Source organism: Nyctibius grandis, chromosome 7 (assembly GCF_013368605.1).
Source record: "Nyctibius grandis isolate bNycGra1 chromosome 7, bNycGra1.pri, whole genome shotgun sequence".
In the NCBI taxonomy this organism is placed as follows: domain Eukaryota; kingdom Metazoa; phylum Chordata; class Aves; order Nyctibiiformes; family Nyctibiidae; genus Nyctibius; species Nyctibius grandis.
This window is the reverse complement of record NC_090664.1, coordinates 18,728,824-18,741,916: the sequence shown is the minus strand read 5'-3', so window position 1 is coordinate 18,741,916 and position 13,093 is coordinate 18,728,824. Positions and strand designations below refer to the sequence as shown.

The 13,093-nt window shown below is 41.8% G+C and overlaps 1 protein-coding gene across 1 annotated transcript; it reads right to left on the bottom strand.

Annotated features, from left to right (window-relative positions):
- Nucleotides 1-10,677: 10,677 nt before the first annotated feature.
- DPH3 (diphthamide biosynthesis 3) lies at nt 10,678-13,092 on the bottom strand. The gene is made up of 3 exons (XM_068405186.1): nt 12,912-13,092; nt 12,699-12,773; nt 10,678-12,205 (listed from the first exon to the last, which is right to left on the bottom strand). The coding sequence occupies exons 1-3, from the start codon at nt 13,017-13,019 to the stop codon at nt 12,140-12,142; spliced, it is 249 nt and encodes an 82-aa protein (XP_068261287.1). The 5' UTR covers nt 13,020-13,092; the 3' UTR covers nt 10,678-12,139.
- Between the last annotated feature and the right edge of the window lies 1 nt (nt 13,093).

Sequence of the window (13,093 nt, the reverse complement as noted above, 5' to 3'; positions counted from 1 at the left end):
GTGTCCAACAGTCAGATGCTGTTCCTCCAGTCTGCTTAGTGCTAACCCATGCTCTCAACCCACCCACTGCGGGGTTTCAGTGACCTGACACACCCATGTATTTGACAGTAGAGCATTCTCACAAGATGGACCTGAGTGTCAGGTCACTGTGCCTCCTTTCCTTATTATTTTTTGTGCCTCCTTTCTTTATTTTTTTTATGTCCTCTAGTGGCAGAAAAAAAGGCATTTGTAGAGAAGATAATCTTGGAAAGCTCTTAACATGAAAGCAAGACATGAAATACCAGTATGGCCATGGACTCCAGCCAGTAAGGAATGAATGTCAAAATGCCATTTCTTTAATTAACGTTCTGGATTTTCTCCAGGAAGAGTTATCTCATCTTCTTCCTTCTTATACAGGATACTGCAAAAGAATAAACTGAAATGGATCTCTCCATTTGTGGAGGGAAGTATGCTTTTGTGCTAACCAAGGAAAATTACGGTAGACTGAAAATTATGCTCCCCTCTGGCACCCCAAAAAACATCCTACTATTCTTCTGAGCACGAGTTGTCCAAATCCAGGGCTGCTACTGAATAACTCAATGAAAGACTAAAGTCTGCCAGGAAAATATCCAAGACATAAAATACATGTATAGCTACTGGTGATTGTATTTTATGCCTGTCAGTAATCTTTTTAGCAAACAGCTATCCTCAATTATTGATATTTCATTATGGGGTTTCAAGGTGACTCTGTAGATGACAGCTTTAACCCCTAATTTTCTGTTTCTCAATAGGAATACTCTTGGCATGATGAACATTGGAAATGTACAGCAGGCCATGAAACTCTGTCCCTCCAGATAACCCTCATTTTGACCCTTGACAACAAAACACGGTTGGGTTTTGTCTGCAGCCCTTAGCCAGATCATTCCAGCTGTGCCAGTACCATTAAAACCCCCCACCCTGTGTGGGTCTAGTTCTGCCAGGCCAGTGATTTCCCCCTCTGAACTGAGCAGAACATTAAGCTGCAAAAAGGGCAAGATCAATTTATACCTGCTCCTATACTAGGTCTCATCAGTGCAATTATATTATTAAAAATGTTTAAAACACACCTGCAAAATAAATAGTAAAATGAATAAAATCCCTAGATGTGGACGAAGTCTATATCCAGCAAGAACATAGGAGAGCCGTATCATTTTTTCTTGCTTTTGGCAGTAGAAAGACAATCCTAATGGAGAACACAGGAGAGCAAATAACAGTAGAAGAAGCGGCAGGACAAAGGAGGTTATTTCTCAGACTGTGAGAATGTGCAGGTGGTCATTTGTTCTACTGAGACCAAGATTTCTCTTTTTCTGGCTGGACATGTCAGAAATATGCACAGATCTGTACTTGAGGTTTCCTCCCCGCCCTATTTGAGAGGCTCATCTTGCTTAGCTTTCTGCCTGCTTTCTGCTGGACTCGCTATAATGAAAAAAATGATGGAATTTCCACCAGCAAAATAACTATATTGTGACCTATGGACAGTCTTGGAATTGTCATTTCTTGGCAGTCATGAGCAATGACCTACAATATGCTACATCTGGGGGAAAATACCGGAAAGAGCCTGCATGGTAAAGCTCTGGATAATGCAAGACTGAGGAAAACTAAACAGTATTTTACATTGATAAAACACACTTGACACGTTTAAAATATGACAGTCAACTAAGTAAGAAAGAATATTAAAACTGAGTAGTTTCAGATTTTCTGGAAAGGATGTTTCTTAACAGTCATTGTGCCTCCAGGCATGGATGTAGCTCTTCAAATCTCACAAAGGCATTTTGCTTCTCAGTTGGTGTTGCACAACTGGCCACGAGCACCAGGAGTGTGTGTAACACAGTAGGGGTGTGTTCGGGTGCATCTGATGGTGGGGCTGACAGCCTGACCTCATGAAGCAAGTTATGGCGATTGAGGCTGATTCTAATCGGATACCTTACATCTGGAGGATATTGTAATAGAGATTGCATAGCTGCTGAACAAAATAAGTGAATAGAAAGAATCCAGCAGTAATGTACAAAAAAGAGAAATCAGACTCCTTACTGAGTAAATTAAGTTTTGGGGGAATCAAAACTATTCACAGATTGATGTCAAGTGCCAGCCTGCATGGAGGGATTGTGCAGGGTAAGAAATACTGTAATGTTTTATATTGACTTCTTCAGAATGAAATTATTAATTTCATAAATGCTGAAATGTTTCAGTTAACACTTTTGGACCAAAATGATTTTTATGCATTTAAAATTTCTTCCCCTCTCTCCTCTCTATTTTTCAGTTCAGCAAGAGAAAGAAAAAACAAAACGTCTGATCAAGAGCAGTCACAGAATGGGCCCTGTGGCTCTTCAAATACAGCACTGGTCAGGACAGCGTCACACTCTTAGAAATTAGGGTTTTGTCCATGCTTCTGTGTCACCCTGAGCCATAACAGCCTCAGATGTGAATGACACCGAAATGCACTTGCCCAGTCTGACTTCTGGCTGACACAGTGAAGCAGCAATCAGAGTGAGCCTGAAATATTTATGAGAGGGAGTCACGAAGGGTAGAAAACCTAGACATTTATTATTTACTGTACATGTCTTTTACTCTCTGTTCATGGGTAATTCATTTAAATTCTGCTCTTCTGTTGGGTGAAGTGGATCTGAAGTAATATCCGCGAAGCAGCCTGAGTTACTCCAGATTTACATGGCTGTGGTGGATGGCAGGATCTGCCTCGGAGCATTTTATGTTAGCCATGTCTCACAGGACTCTCTGTGCCTAGAGCTCAGAGTATCCCCAGACAGTTCAATCTTCACAAGCTGCCCTTGCAAGGCAACCTGCAAGTGTGTTTACAGATCTATCACAATAATTTCTTATTTCTCGGGTTGATTAACCTGTCAGAAATTAATCTCTTTCTTCAGCCCTCTATTTTTGCAGGTGCTCCTGGTATAAATGCCTCAACCGTACAAAAACGAACTAGACAAAATGTGCAGACGCTTTATTTGGCATGGAAAGAAACCAAGGACACGGCCCTGCTACGGTTGCAAAAATAAAAAGAGTATGGGGAACTTGGCCTTCCTCAATGGAAACTCGACATTTGGGTGGCCCTGCTGCAGTCTGTGTGGGGCTGGCAGTCATTGTCTCTGAATGAAGAGGCTGGCTTAACCTGGATTGCTATCAAATCCTCCCTCCGTGAGACCGTGCATTTGGCAGAGGTACTGACAGAAATTCTCTGGCTGAGGAAGCGCAATCAAATCCTGTTAGGCGTAACATCTTGAGAAGGGGCTCTATTAGTTTAAAACACTGAGAAAGTTTGACTGCGGTTGTTTGGCATTTTCTCCAGTTGCTGATTTATTTGAATTCTCCTTCAGTTATGAAAATCCCAGACGTGAAAAAACTATCAAGGGGGGGAAAAAAAAAAAGTATTTGCAAGGATCAGAGTGTTTTGTAGGGACTGGATTAAATTCTTCCAGTGTGTATCCTCTATCCATCATCCCCCACTTGCTGTGTGCACAAGGGATAACCATGCAGCCCTAACCTCTAGGTTACTTGCTAGGCTTACCGAGCAACAAATTCTGAGATTAGTGCCTGGACAAACAGCTGGGGTGGGGAGAAAACCCTTCCTCTCAAAGCAGGAGGAGGTAGGCCCCATACCAGCACATCCCCCCAGGCTGCCCCACTACCATGCCCTCTCAGTGTGCATAAGAGTGGGGATCTGCACAGGAAAGGCTTAGGTATCTGCCCTCTCTCCTGCTCACCCTTGCTTCACAGCAAAATCACATCTCTAGATTGCTAAGCAGCTTGCAGTGGAGGTGTAGGGGCCACAGACATATTTTGATGCCCAAGACAGGATGCCAGCCTGGTGTGCCATCACCTGCTCTCTCTTGGGCCTTATGTCAAGGACTATTAAACATACAGTCTTGGTTCCAGGTAATGGCAGTGCTTGAACTTCATGAACCATCCCTGGCAGGGAGTGCGGTTTGCTGCTTGCCATGTCCTTTTCACAGTCCTACGACGATGGGTTGCATTTGCCCCTCAGTGTCCCACTGTGCACCATCCCAGCGTCTGGGAATTTTGCTGTTTGTCTCAATGGGAAATGGATTAAGTTCCCGACTCCACAGCTTTTACTCGCCCAAGGAAAGCTTGTAGGCTCTGACCCCAGGCTGTTTGCAAAGCCTGTCAAAAACCATTTGTGTATGGAAATTGCAGCAGCGAATATCACAGCTAAGGCTAAAAGGCAATTCTATGCCAAGCTCATTCTAGGTCACTAACTTCCTAAGGGTATTCTTCCAAGAAATAGCTTTATCTTGAGTAGTTCTGCAAGCGGAAAGAGACCGTGAGTTACAATTAACCCCTTCTTCCAAAGGTAAAGCAAGAATTCTTCACTCTATCACATTCATCACTCATGATTTATTCAGGATTAAGACTTTTTTTTCCCCCAGGCCAGTATTAGAAAATAAAGTTACAAGGAAAAAGTAGATTTGAATAAAAAAAAATATTATTTGCCCTTTCAAAAAGGGCACTATTTTATATGTGCGTCTTGGGAGGTATCCACACTCCTTTTAGAAAAGTAAATTCAGTGTATTCAAATTTAAAAGAAATCTCACATTGAAACACACCACCGACTCCAGTCTAAGGCTTCACTGCCTGGAAAACTCAGATACCCATCAGGAAAGCCACTGTAGCAAAGACAAATAAATACAAGAGGCACACAGATGTGACTTTGAAGAAAGAGATGAAGCCATGTAAGAAGTGTAATATGGCTAATTAAAAAGAACATGGAAGGGAAGTAACAAACTACAAAACTAAGCAAATAAAGGCAGCTAAATGATGGGAGGAGAGGAGCATTAACCAGTCTGGGACAGTCCTACCAGAATGCATGGACCTGGCACACCTTCATCAGCTGCCATTAGGAGGTTGTGGTAGAACGACTACCTATTCCAACTAGGAGGGACTGGCAAAAAGACCACCTGACCTGATGACACCTGATTCAGATCACCTTGTCGTCTTCTAGAAGATACCTAGGCCATGAACAAGTAGGAGAAAGACATGGTTACTCTGAGGCTTAAATTCTAAAAGGCTTTTTCCTTCAATAAACATTGGTTCTAAGACAATGTGAGCATAGTGCTCAGCAAGTGTCAAAAAAAGCACATCAAATGTTAAGAATTTTTTTAAATTCGAGAACAGAACAGAGAACAAATATCACCATGCCAATGCATGCATGATGCACCTGTATCTGGAACTGTGCACAGTTCTTATCTCCCTCTCAAAAATGGTGCAGGAGAGCTGGGCAAGGTTCAGAGAAGAGCAACAGACAATCAAAGGTATGGAGCAGCTCTGGTGTGGAGAGTGGCTGACTAGACAATGACTTTACAGGCTGGAAAAAGAAGTAACTGAGGGGAAACAAGAAAAAATTCTTAATCATCAGGAGGATAGAGAGGAGAGAGCAGGGAACTGTCTCTTCCTATCCAAAAAGTGTCTTCAAATGAACTAGGGAGCAATGGGTTTAAAACAAACAAACAGATATGTCTGTCTTCACAAAGTGTACTTAAAATGTGTAATTCCTTTCCATGGAATGCAGTGGATTTTAAGTTGTGATGTAGATTCAAAAAGTGATTAGACAAACTCATGGAAATATATATTTATTTATGCCACTAAACACTAATGCATCAGTCTCAAGAAGTCCATGACTGATTTACAAATTGTATGGTAGGGTGTTCTAGGGAAGTGCCCCCAAATGCTTGTCCCAGTCATTATTAAACTATTCACTAGCTGCAGCGCAGTTCTGGGGATGGGATGGGACCAAGTAGACCCTTAGTCCACCCTGAGACAGCCAGTTCTGCTCTGATGCACCTACCTGTTTTGCTGCCACAGTTCATCTCAGCCCCCAGGAGAGAAGCTTTCTTTACTGGCTCTGAAATGGCACTCTGACAGGTGGTTTGTCTGTATCTCTGCCTCCGGACTGTTTTCATATCTAAATTCAGAGTCTGGTTCTCCTTATCAAGCTAAGGGATGTACACCAGAATCCACCTATATGGTAACACCTGTGCAGTGCACCGGGGGTCACAGAAACCTCTGCATGACGTAAGAAGACAAAAGTATTCCACCATAATGAGAGAAAAGGTAGGATAATGTAGCGTTCATATTCTATCTACTGTTTTCTATATTTAATCAAATGAAACGTTAATCTTAAAATCTGTCACAAGCTACAAAATCAGTTCTAATCTCTCTTATGGAGCGATACAAAATGATAAATTTATGCTGCTGTATACCTAACTCAGTTGGAGCTCACCAGTCTCACTATTGTCTGAAAGATAAAATAAATACCAGAAGATGTTTATATCAGCTTTGCATAGGTACAGTTTCCACAGAAAGAAGCAGCAAAAGGCCTATGATCAGAGATATGCAGAAATTAGAACTGTTAAGCAGTATCTATTTCAATGTATTTTTTTTTAAAAAAACCCTCCTTTGAAAAATGTACTTTTTTCCTAGGGAGTGTGAAATAGTTATTCCTCCTAAGATTATATGAGAAACTTCTATTTTGTGTAAACACTGTATGCACAAAAGATCATGCTCAGAAACGTTGCAGCTATTTAGTGTTCTAACAGACTGGAATAACTTTTATTTGAAACAAGGAACGTGTCAAAAAGTTGTTTTCTGACTTGTCCAGAAGGACTACAATTGAGACCAAAGCTAAAACATTTACCACAGAGCAGAAAGCCCGAAGAGGGCACCGAAGGAGTGACTTATGGGTCAGTGTATTGCCAGCAATTCTTGATCTTACCCTGAGTCTTGTGATAGTTGGATCTTTCCCTAAAGCAATAGCTTCAGCATTCAAACAGCATGATAAGGACCTCAGCTTTGACTTAAAAATAAAAAATGACCACCACACAACAAAAAAGAGAATCTTGGTAGCAAAATGAAAATACGATCCCTAAAAGCTTCAATATGAAAGAATAAATTTAAACTACTTTTGTAATACTACAATTTTAAGATAAACTTAGGATCTTCATGGGCCCAACTCACAAATTTTGAAAGCTTGGTTTCAGCAACATCAATGAGCTGACTGAAAATCTGTCAGGGAAGTGACTCTGAGAAGAAAACAGGACTGAAAATTACACTGTATTAACCACACAACTGAAAATATGGAAAAGAGTAAAAAGAAAAGATGCTTAGTTAACAATATATATAGGGGGCAAATATTCATTAATTAATTACTACTCTGTGAATGCAAATTAAATTACTTTTCCACTACAAGGAAGAGAGCAGGCATAAGATCATAATACTTTGAGTTAGTCTAGTTGCTTCCTTCGGAAATGTTTCACAACAATGACCCATTATTTCGGGGTCCCAAAAGTTTACTTCTCAATTACACAGCTGCCAACACCACTATTACACATATTTTGAATTATTCCCTTAGATCACCATATACTGGCAGAGCTCCTCCCTCCTCTACGGAGAGGAAAGACAAAGAACACCACTAATGAGGGCGGACATTGAAAGTGAAGAGCAAGGGCTCACAGGGCTATTCCTGCCTCAGAGCTCACTGGTGGACACTGTGGTCAAGCTTTGGGCTCAAAAAAAAATATAATCCACACAGGCAGAGGTCTAAAGACCTCTCCGAAAGCCCCGCTTTCTGCTTGACCTGGTTAAAGGGCTAGACTTGCGTGTTGCAGCACGTAACCTAATGCAGAAAACACCAATTTGTTGTTCAGTTGGGTTGTTTTAGAGAGATAATTCTTACAGCAGCTATGGTGACTGCCTGCCCGGCCAGACAAGGGCACTGCCGGATGGGGCAGCTCTGCTGCTGACCTTCGTGCACCAGCTAGCCTTCGGAGCGAGCGTCTCTTGGCTGGCTGTGCTCAGTGGCAGGGCAAACGGCACAGCAATGATTTTCCACAACATGACGGGAAGCCTGTGCTGGACTGGTGAGCTGCCAAGAAGTTTGGAGAGGTGACCTGGTATGCAAACAGATGGAAATGGTAAGGGGTGAGAAGAAGTGATGACAGGTTGTTTAAGCCTTTACCCTCTTGATTTGTCCCTTTTGACCCACCTCCTCCCTGACAGCCAGTGACATCATGACAGCTGTTTTCCAACTTGACACAGCTTCTGTGTTGTTGCCTCTGTCACTCAAAAGGCTTGACCAGTTACAGGGTTGATGAGCCCAGCATCTTCACAGTTACACAGGATCCTCTGGATCCTCCTGTCCTTCCTGTCTCCTCCATGCCACAGCTACTATGGAGAGACATTAAGAAATTAGCATTTTAAGTTACCATGAAGCAGAATCAAAGCTACGTCCTAACTAAATATAAAGAAAGCAATGCACAAGGAACAGCGCTGGGGGAAAATCATGGCAAACATTTGTTACTAAGCTAAATATCTTGATAAATCCTATTTGTAAAAACATTTCAGGAAGTTTTCAGTGTAATAAATACCTATCCCTACAGTTGGCCTGATCTGAACATTAAACTGGAATAGAGGAGACATGGAAATGGAATATGCGGAAACTGTTCTTCTTAGTGACAATACAATAAATAGCTGTCAGTTCACGTTTTTAACTGAAATTTCGAAGGTTTATTTGAAATTAATCAGAATCTGCTTATTGGTAGATAGACTGGGTAATCTAGGTAATGTTCTTTATTAAACTGATGTTCTGCAAAGGAGGTGATTTTTTTTTGAGTGGTGCTGAGAATTGAAATTGAAAATCGTGATGGAGGGAAGAAATGTCAAGGTATTTATATAAGGGTCCTTTAGGACATCACGACTTCCCCAACATGCAGACAAATGGAACAAGTGCAATTGCTGAAATTGGTGGCCTAATGACCTCAGCTCTTGGAGGTCCAGGGTCTGTGTCACGGACTTCTAGAGCAACTATTCAAAACTAATCATATATGCCACTGATATACCAGCACAAGGAGCCAAAAGTACATGACCTTCTCAGCAAGTTTCTTTGAAACGCAAACAAGAATCTGACTGCTTGGGAGAAGCTGAGCCTCTTTAGTTTAATGAAGAGCAAATTATCTTCCCTTTCTTCCCATAAAATAGTGGCAAAAGTATAGTGCTTGTTTTCAGTATTACGTGGGAATTTAGTGGTGTTTAACAGTGTTAGCAATTTCAGAGCTTGAATATCTGAAACTGATCGTAAGTTGTTCCGCCCTCTCTAATCTCCAGCAAACACGACTTACTCCCTTAACATTCACATGATGCTGTTTTCATCACACTGGACTCCTCTGTGCAGTCAAGGACCTAATCAAATACATAATCAATCAATCTGCTTGTCAGATACCAAGAGCAAACAAGAGACTTCTTTGTGTCCTGCACAATTGCCTTTTTAGAAGACAAGTGAACCACTGGTTTCTAAGAACATGTAATACACAAGTAATGCTAAGGGGCCTGCATGCTGTGCAAGAGCCTGTGGTGCTGTGAAGAAACCTTGTGACTGAATTCCCGATGAGCAACGTTTCTGATGGGTTACTCAGATTGCCCTGACTGGTGTTTTGGAATCATACAGTATGGAAGAATTTTTAAAAAGCTGACTGCAATCACTGGAGTCAAAAGCTTCTTAGAAGTTAACAAAAATGGGCAGCTCTTTGGCTTTAGCATCACTGAGCTTTCATGAACAATGAACTGTCTTGCCGCAGAACTCCACTCCTCTCTGCAGAAGGGAAAGCAACAAAATACCTCAACAGTTTTTAAACATCTCTCTCAGATTCCCAAAGGGCAACAAAAAGAGAGATACGTGACATCCATCCATGTTTTGTCTCCTTTTTTGGGGGACAGCAACTACTGTCTTGAGATCCTCAAGACACTGCAATAAGGCTGAGCTGAGAACAATTCCTGTGGGCAAATGTGGCCACATCCTTTCCTAACAAACTCAGACGCAACACTTTACTGCTGTTACGCTGTAAAAATAGCTCCAGAAAAGCAAACATAATGCATACTTCATTAAAGCTTTGATATATAATATGTAACCAACTAATTTTAATGTGCATATAAACTGCATTATACAACTTGGATCCTATTCATACTTGGTAAGAATATGCTTATCATGAAAACCTTAAGCACTTACAGTCCCAACTGATGTAATGAAATAATTAATTTTGCTAAAATTACTGTCAAAAAAGCCATTACCTGTATTTTAGATGAGTGGGGAACACTACAGAGAATCACTTCAAAGCATGTATTAGCACATGGCAAGTAAAATTCAAATGATGAACACTTTTTACAACCATGCAGGAATTCAACCATATGGAGTATAAATAATTCTCTACGCAAGTTTCATAAAAGTCTGTATGACGGTGCCTTACCTTCAATATAAAATGAAATCTGGTCAAATTACTTCTGTAAAATCTATGCACCTTTGGAGATGCTACACCTGGCAATTTACTTTGATGTAATGACATCAGAGTATACATCCCCTGGTGTCTCATTTGAAACTCGCTCTACTTAGTTTCATGTAGAATGCTTGTGGAAAAATCCTTAAGGTATTTATGCAGTAGAAATTTGAATAGGAGCTTAAACAAGGTTCCTGTAAATTTGCTTTATAGCATCTACTGATGGACTGAAACACTTTTTATTAACTAGCCTGAAGAAATTCCAGTATCATCACCACAGCAGCAGCAGCAACTCAACACCTCTGGAAATCATTGTGGCTGGTGCACAAACAGAATAAGCAATGGCCCATTATAACCACTGGCGCAGTATTAAATATTTTTATTTAAATAGCCAAAATAAATATAAGATATAGCTATCTTATTTATTTACAGCTTTTTTTTTTGAAGCACAGATATCAAAGTAACATGAGTGCCACCTTCTGGTTTAGGCATGAAAACACTTTGGGTTGTGGACACTGCATTCAAAACTTTTAACTGAAGGGTGCAGTTTTCTTCCCCCCGCCCTTCCCACCTTTTTTTTTTTTAATAATTAGAATGTTCATCTTCAACATTCACAGAATGTTGTAAGAACAAAAATAGTTAAATGCAAGAATTCAGTAACACTTGCTTATCTTTAGTGCCTGGAGCAAAATAACTATATAAATGCTGCACAAGTATTTTCCCCCAAATTTAACTTCACAGATGTCAAATCCTACTAAAACACATGAATGACCATAATTTTAAGTAAATACTTAAATGCAGTGGCTTGTAATACAAGAAGTAGTCTTGGAATCAATGTACTTTGGCGTATATTCTTCCAACTCCTTCCTACCCTAAAAAATTCCTTTTTATTAATAAAGTGAAACGTGTGCATCTCCTATCCAGGAAGTGACAGAACCTAACAAAGGAAGACTGAGAAATTCAGCAAATATACTACTACAAACGGCACAAAGAACTGCAGCTCATTTTATATTTGCTGCAATAGTCAAATCACAAAGCTGCTGAAAAATATGGGTAAATTACAATCCACTTCGAGTCCATTTGCACATCACTAGCACATTACTAGTGTACTCCTTTTGTTTTATTTCATACAACACCCACAAAAGCATATCACTATTTTGTCAGAGAGTCATTTGACAACAGCTACCAGAGCTGTTTCAAAGCAACTGCAATTTAAGAAACAAATTTCCCCCAACTCAGGTGTTGCCCCCACTGCAGATATAAATACAACTGCAGTTTCTTTGTGCTTACAGCAGTAAAAACAATTTACCAACAGCATTTGTTCTGGGTCCCCATATTCAGGAAGTAGCCCATATCCTAGGTGATACCGTATTGTGTCAAAGCTGTAATTCTGTATGGCATCATGTCATACGGACGTCTAAATTTTGTCTCCCAACATTTCATCTACGTCATTTCACACTGGTATGTGCCCACATGAAGCCTGCTTTTCTCCATAGGCTAAGAAGCCACTGCTAGATAAATGTTATAATTTCACGACTCCGTGCACTTCTGTATATTGACTTGCTGTCAATTAGGATCATACTCCTCAAGTCTTCAGGAATACTTCTGGCAACTTAAATATTTTTTAAAATGTATAACTCTTTCAAACAAAACCCACTCATGTGTCAATGTCCCAACAAATTCTCATTCAAATTATGAAGACAGCCCGTTATTGCACTTGTATCTCACAGCAGTGAGCACTTCCAGGAGAAGAACCGTGTCTCTTTCCGCAGTTGCCATCCCCACACCTTCTTATTCTAAAGCTGCAACAGTTCATGATGTATTTATCAGCACTTAATCAATTCCTTGTTTGTCAAAGGTTCTGCGATGACTTCATCACGCATGAACTGCTCCTAAAGACAGCAAGTAGAGTTTTAGTGAGCTTTTATTATTTTTGGATCTCTTTGCCCTCAAAAAACAGATAACCATTTTGTTATCTAGCCTGGATGTAACTAGTACGAATCTATCTCCCAAAAGATGAAAGCCATAACATGCCTATTAGATAGAAAAACTATTAGGGCTGACAGGGCTGCTAGAATAAAAAATAGATCTTAACATCATCGAGACTGTTTTGCCTGTTTTCCACCCCACACTCACCCAGCAGGCATGTTTTAAAGCCTCCTTCTTAACTGCAGGACACCAGAAGAGCTGACATGAGATAGGAGCCGTAGTCACCAACGAAGGGACCACTGACCCCCCGACAGCCCTATCCCATGTTTACCACAGACTTTTAAAAGCTGCCACCGCGCCTTCCTCAGGGGACGGCGAACCGAAACTCCACTCGGCCGACCGCCGCCGGGGGAAGCAGGCCGCAGCCGTGCCCAACAGCTCTCTCCCCGCACCCACCTGGTCGTAAATGACGCGCAGGATCAGGGAGCAGCTGGGGCAGGTGGCCACGTCCTCTCCGTTTTCCAGGTCCTCCTGCAACAGCCCCCCGGAAAGCAGTTACGGACCCGCCGCCTGCCCGACCCACAGGCACCCGCGGCCGGCGGAGGCGGGACCGCGGCCTAACACTGTTCCCCCCCCGCTGCCGCCTCCACCCTGCACGCCCGCCGTTACCCGCGTGATGAGGAAGCGGTCCCCGCAGGGGCAGGGGTAGCTGTAGGTCTCGGTCTCCTCGTCGTACTCGAAGTCCTCGATCTCTACCTCATCGTGGAAGACCGACATGGCGCCGGACGGGACCGGGCGGGGCGAGGCAGAAGGGACGCAGGGGCGCACGCGCGGCGGCCCCGCGCGCACCC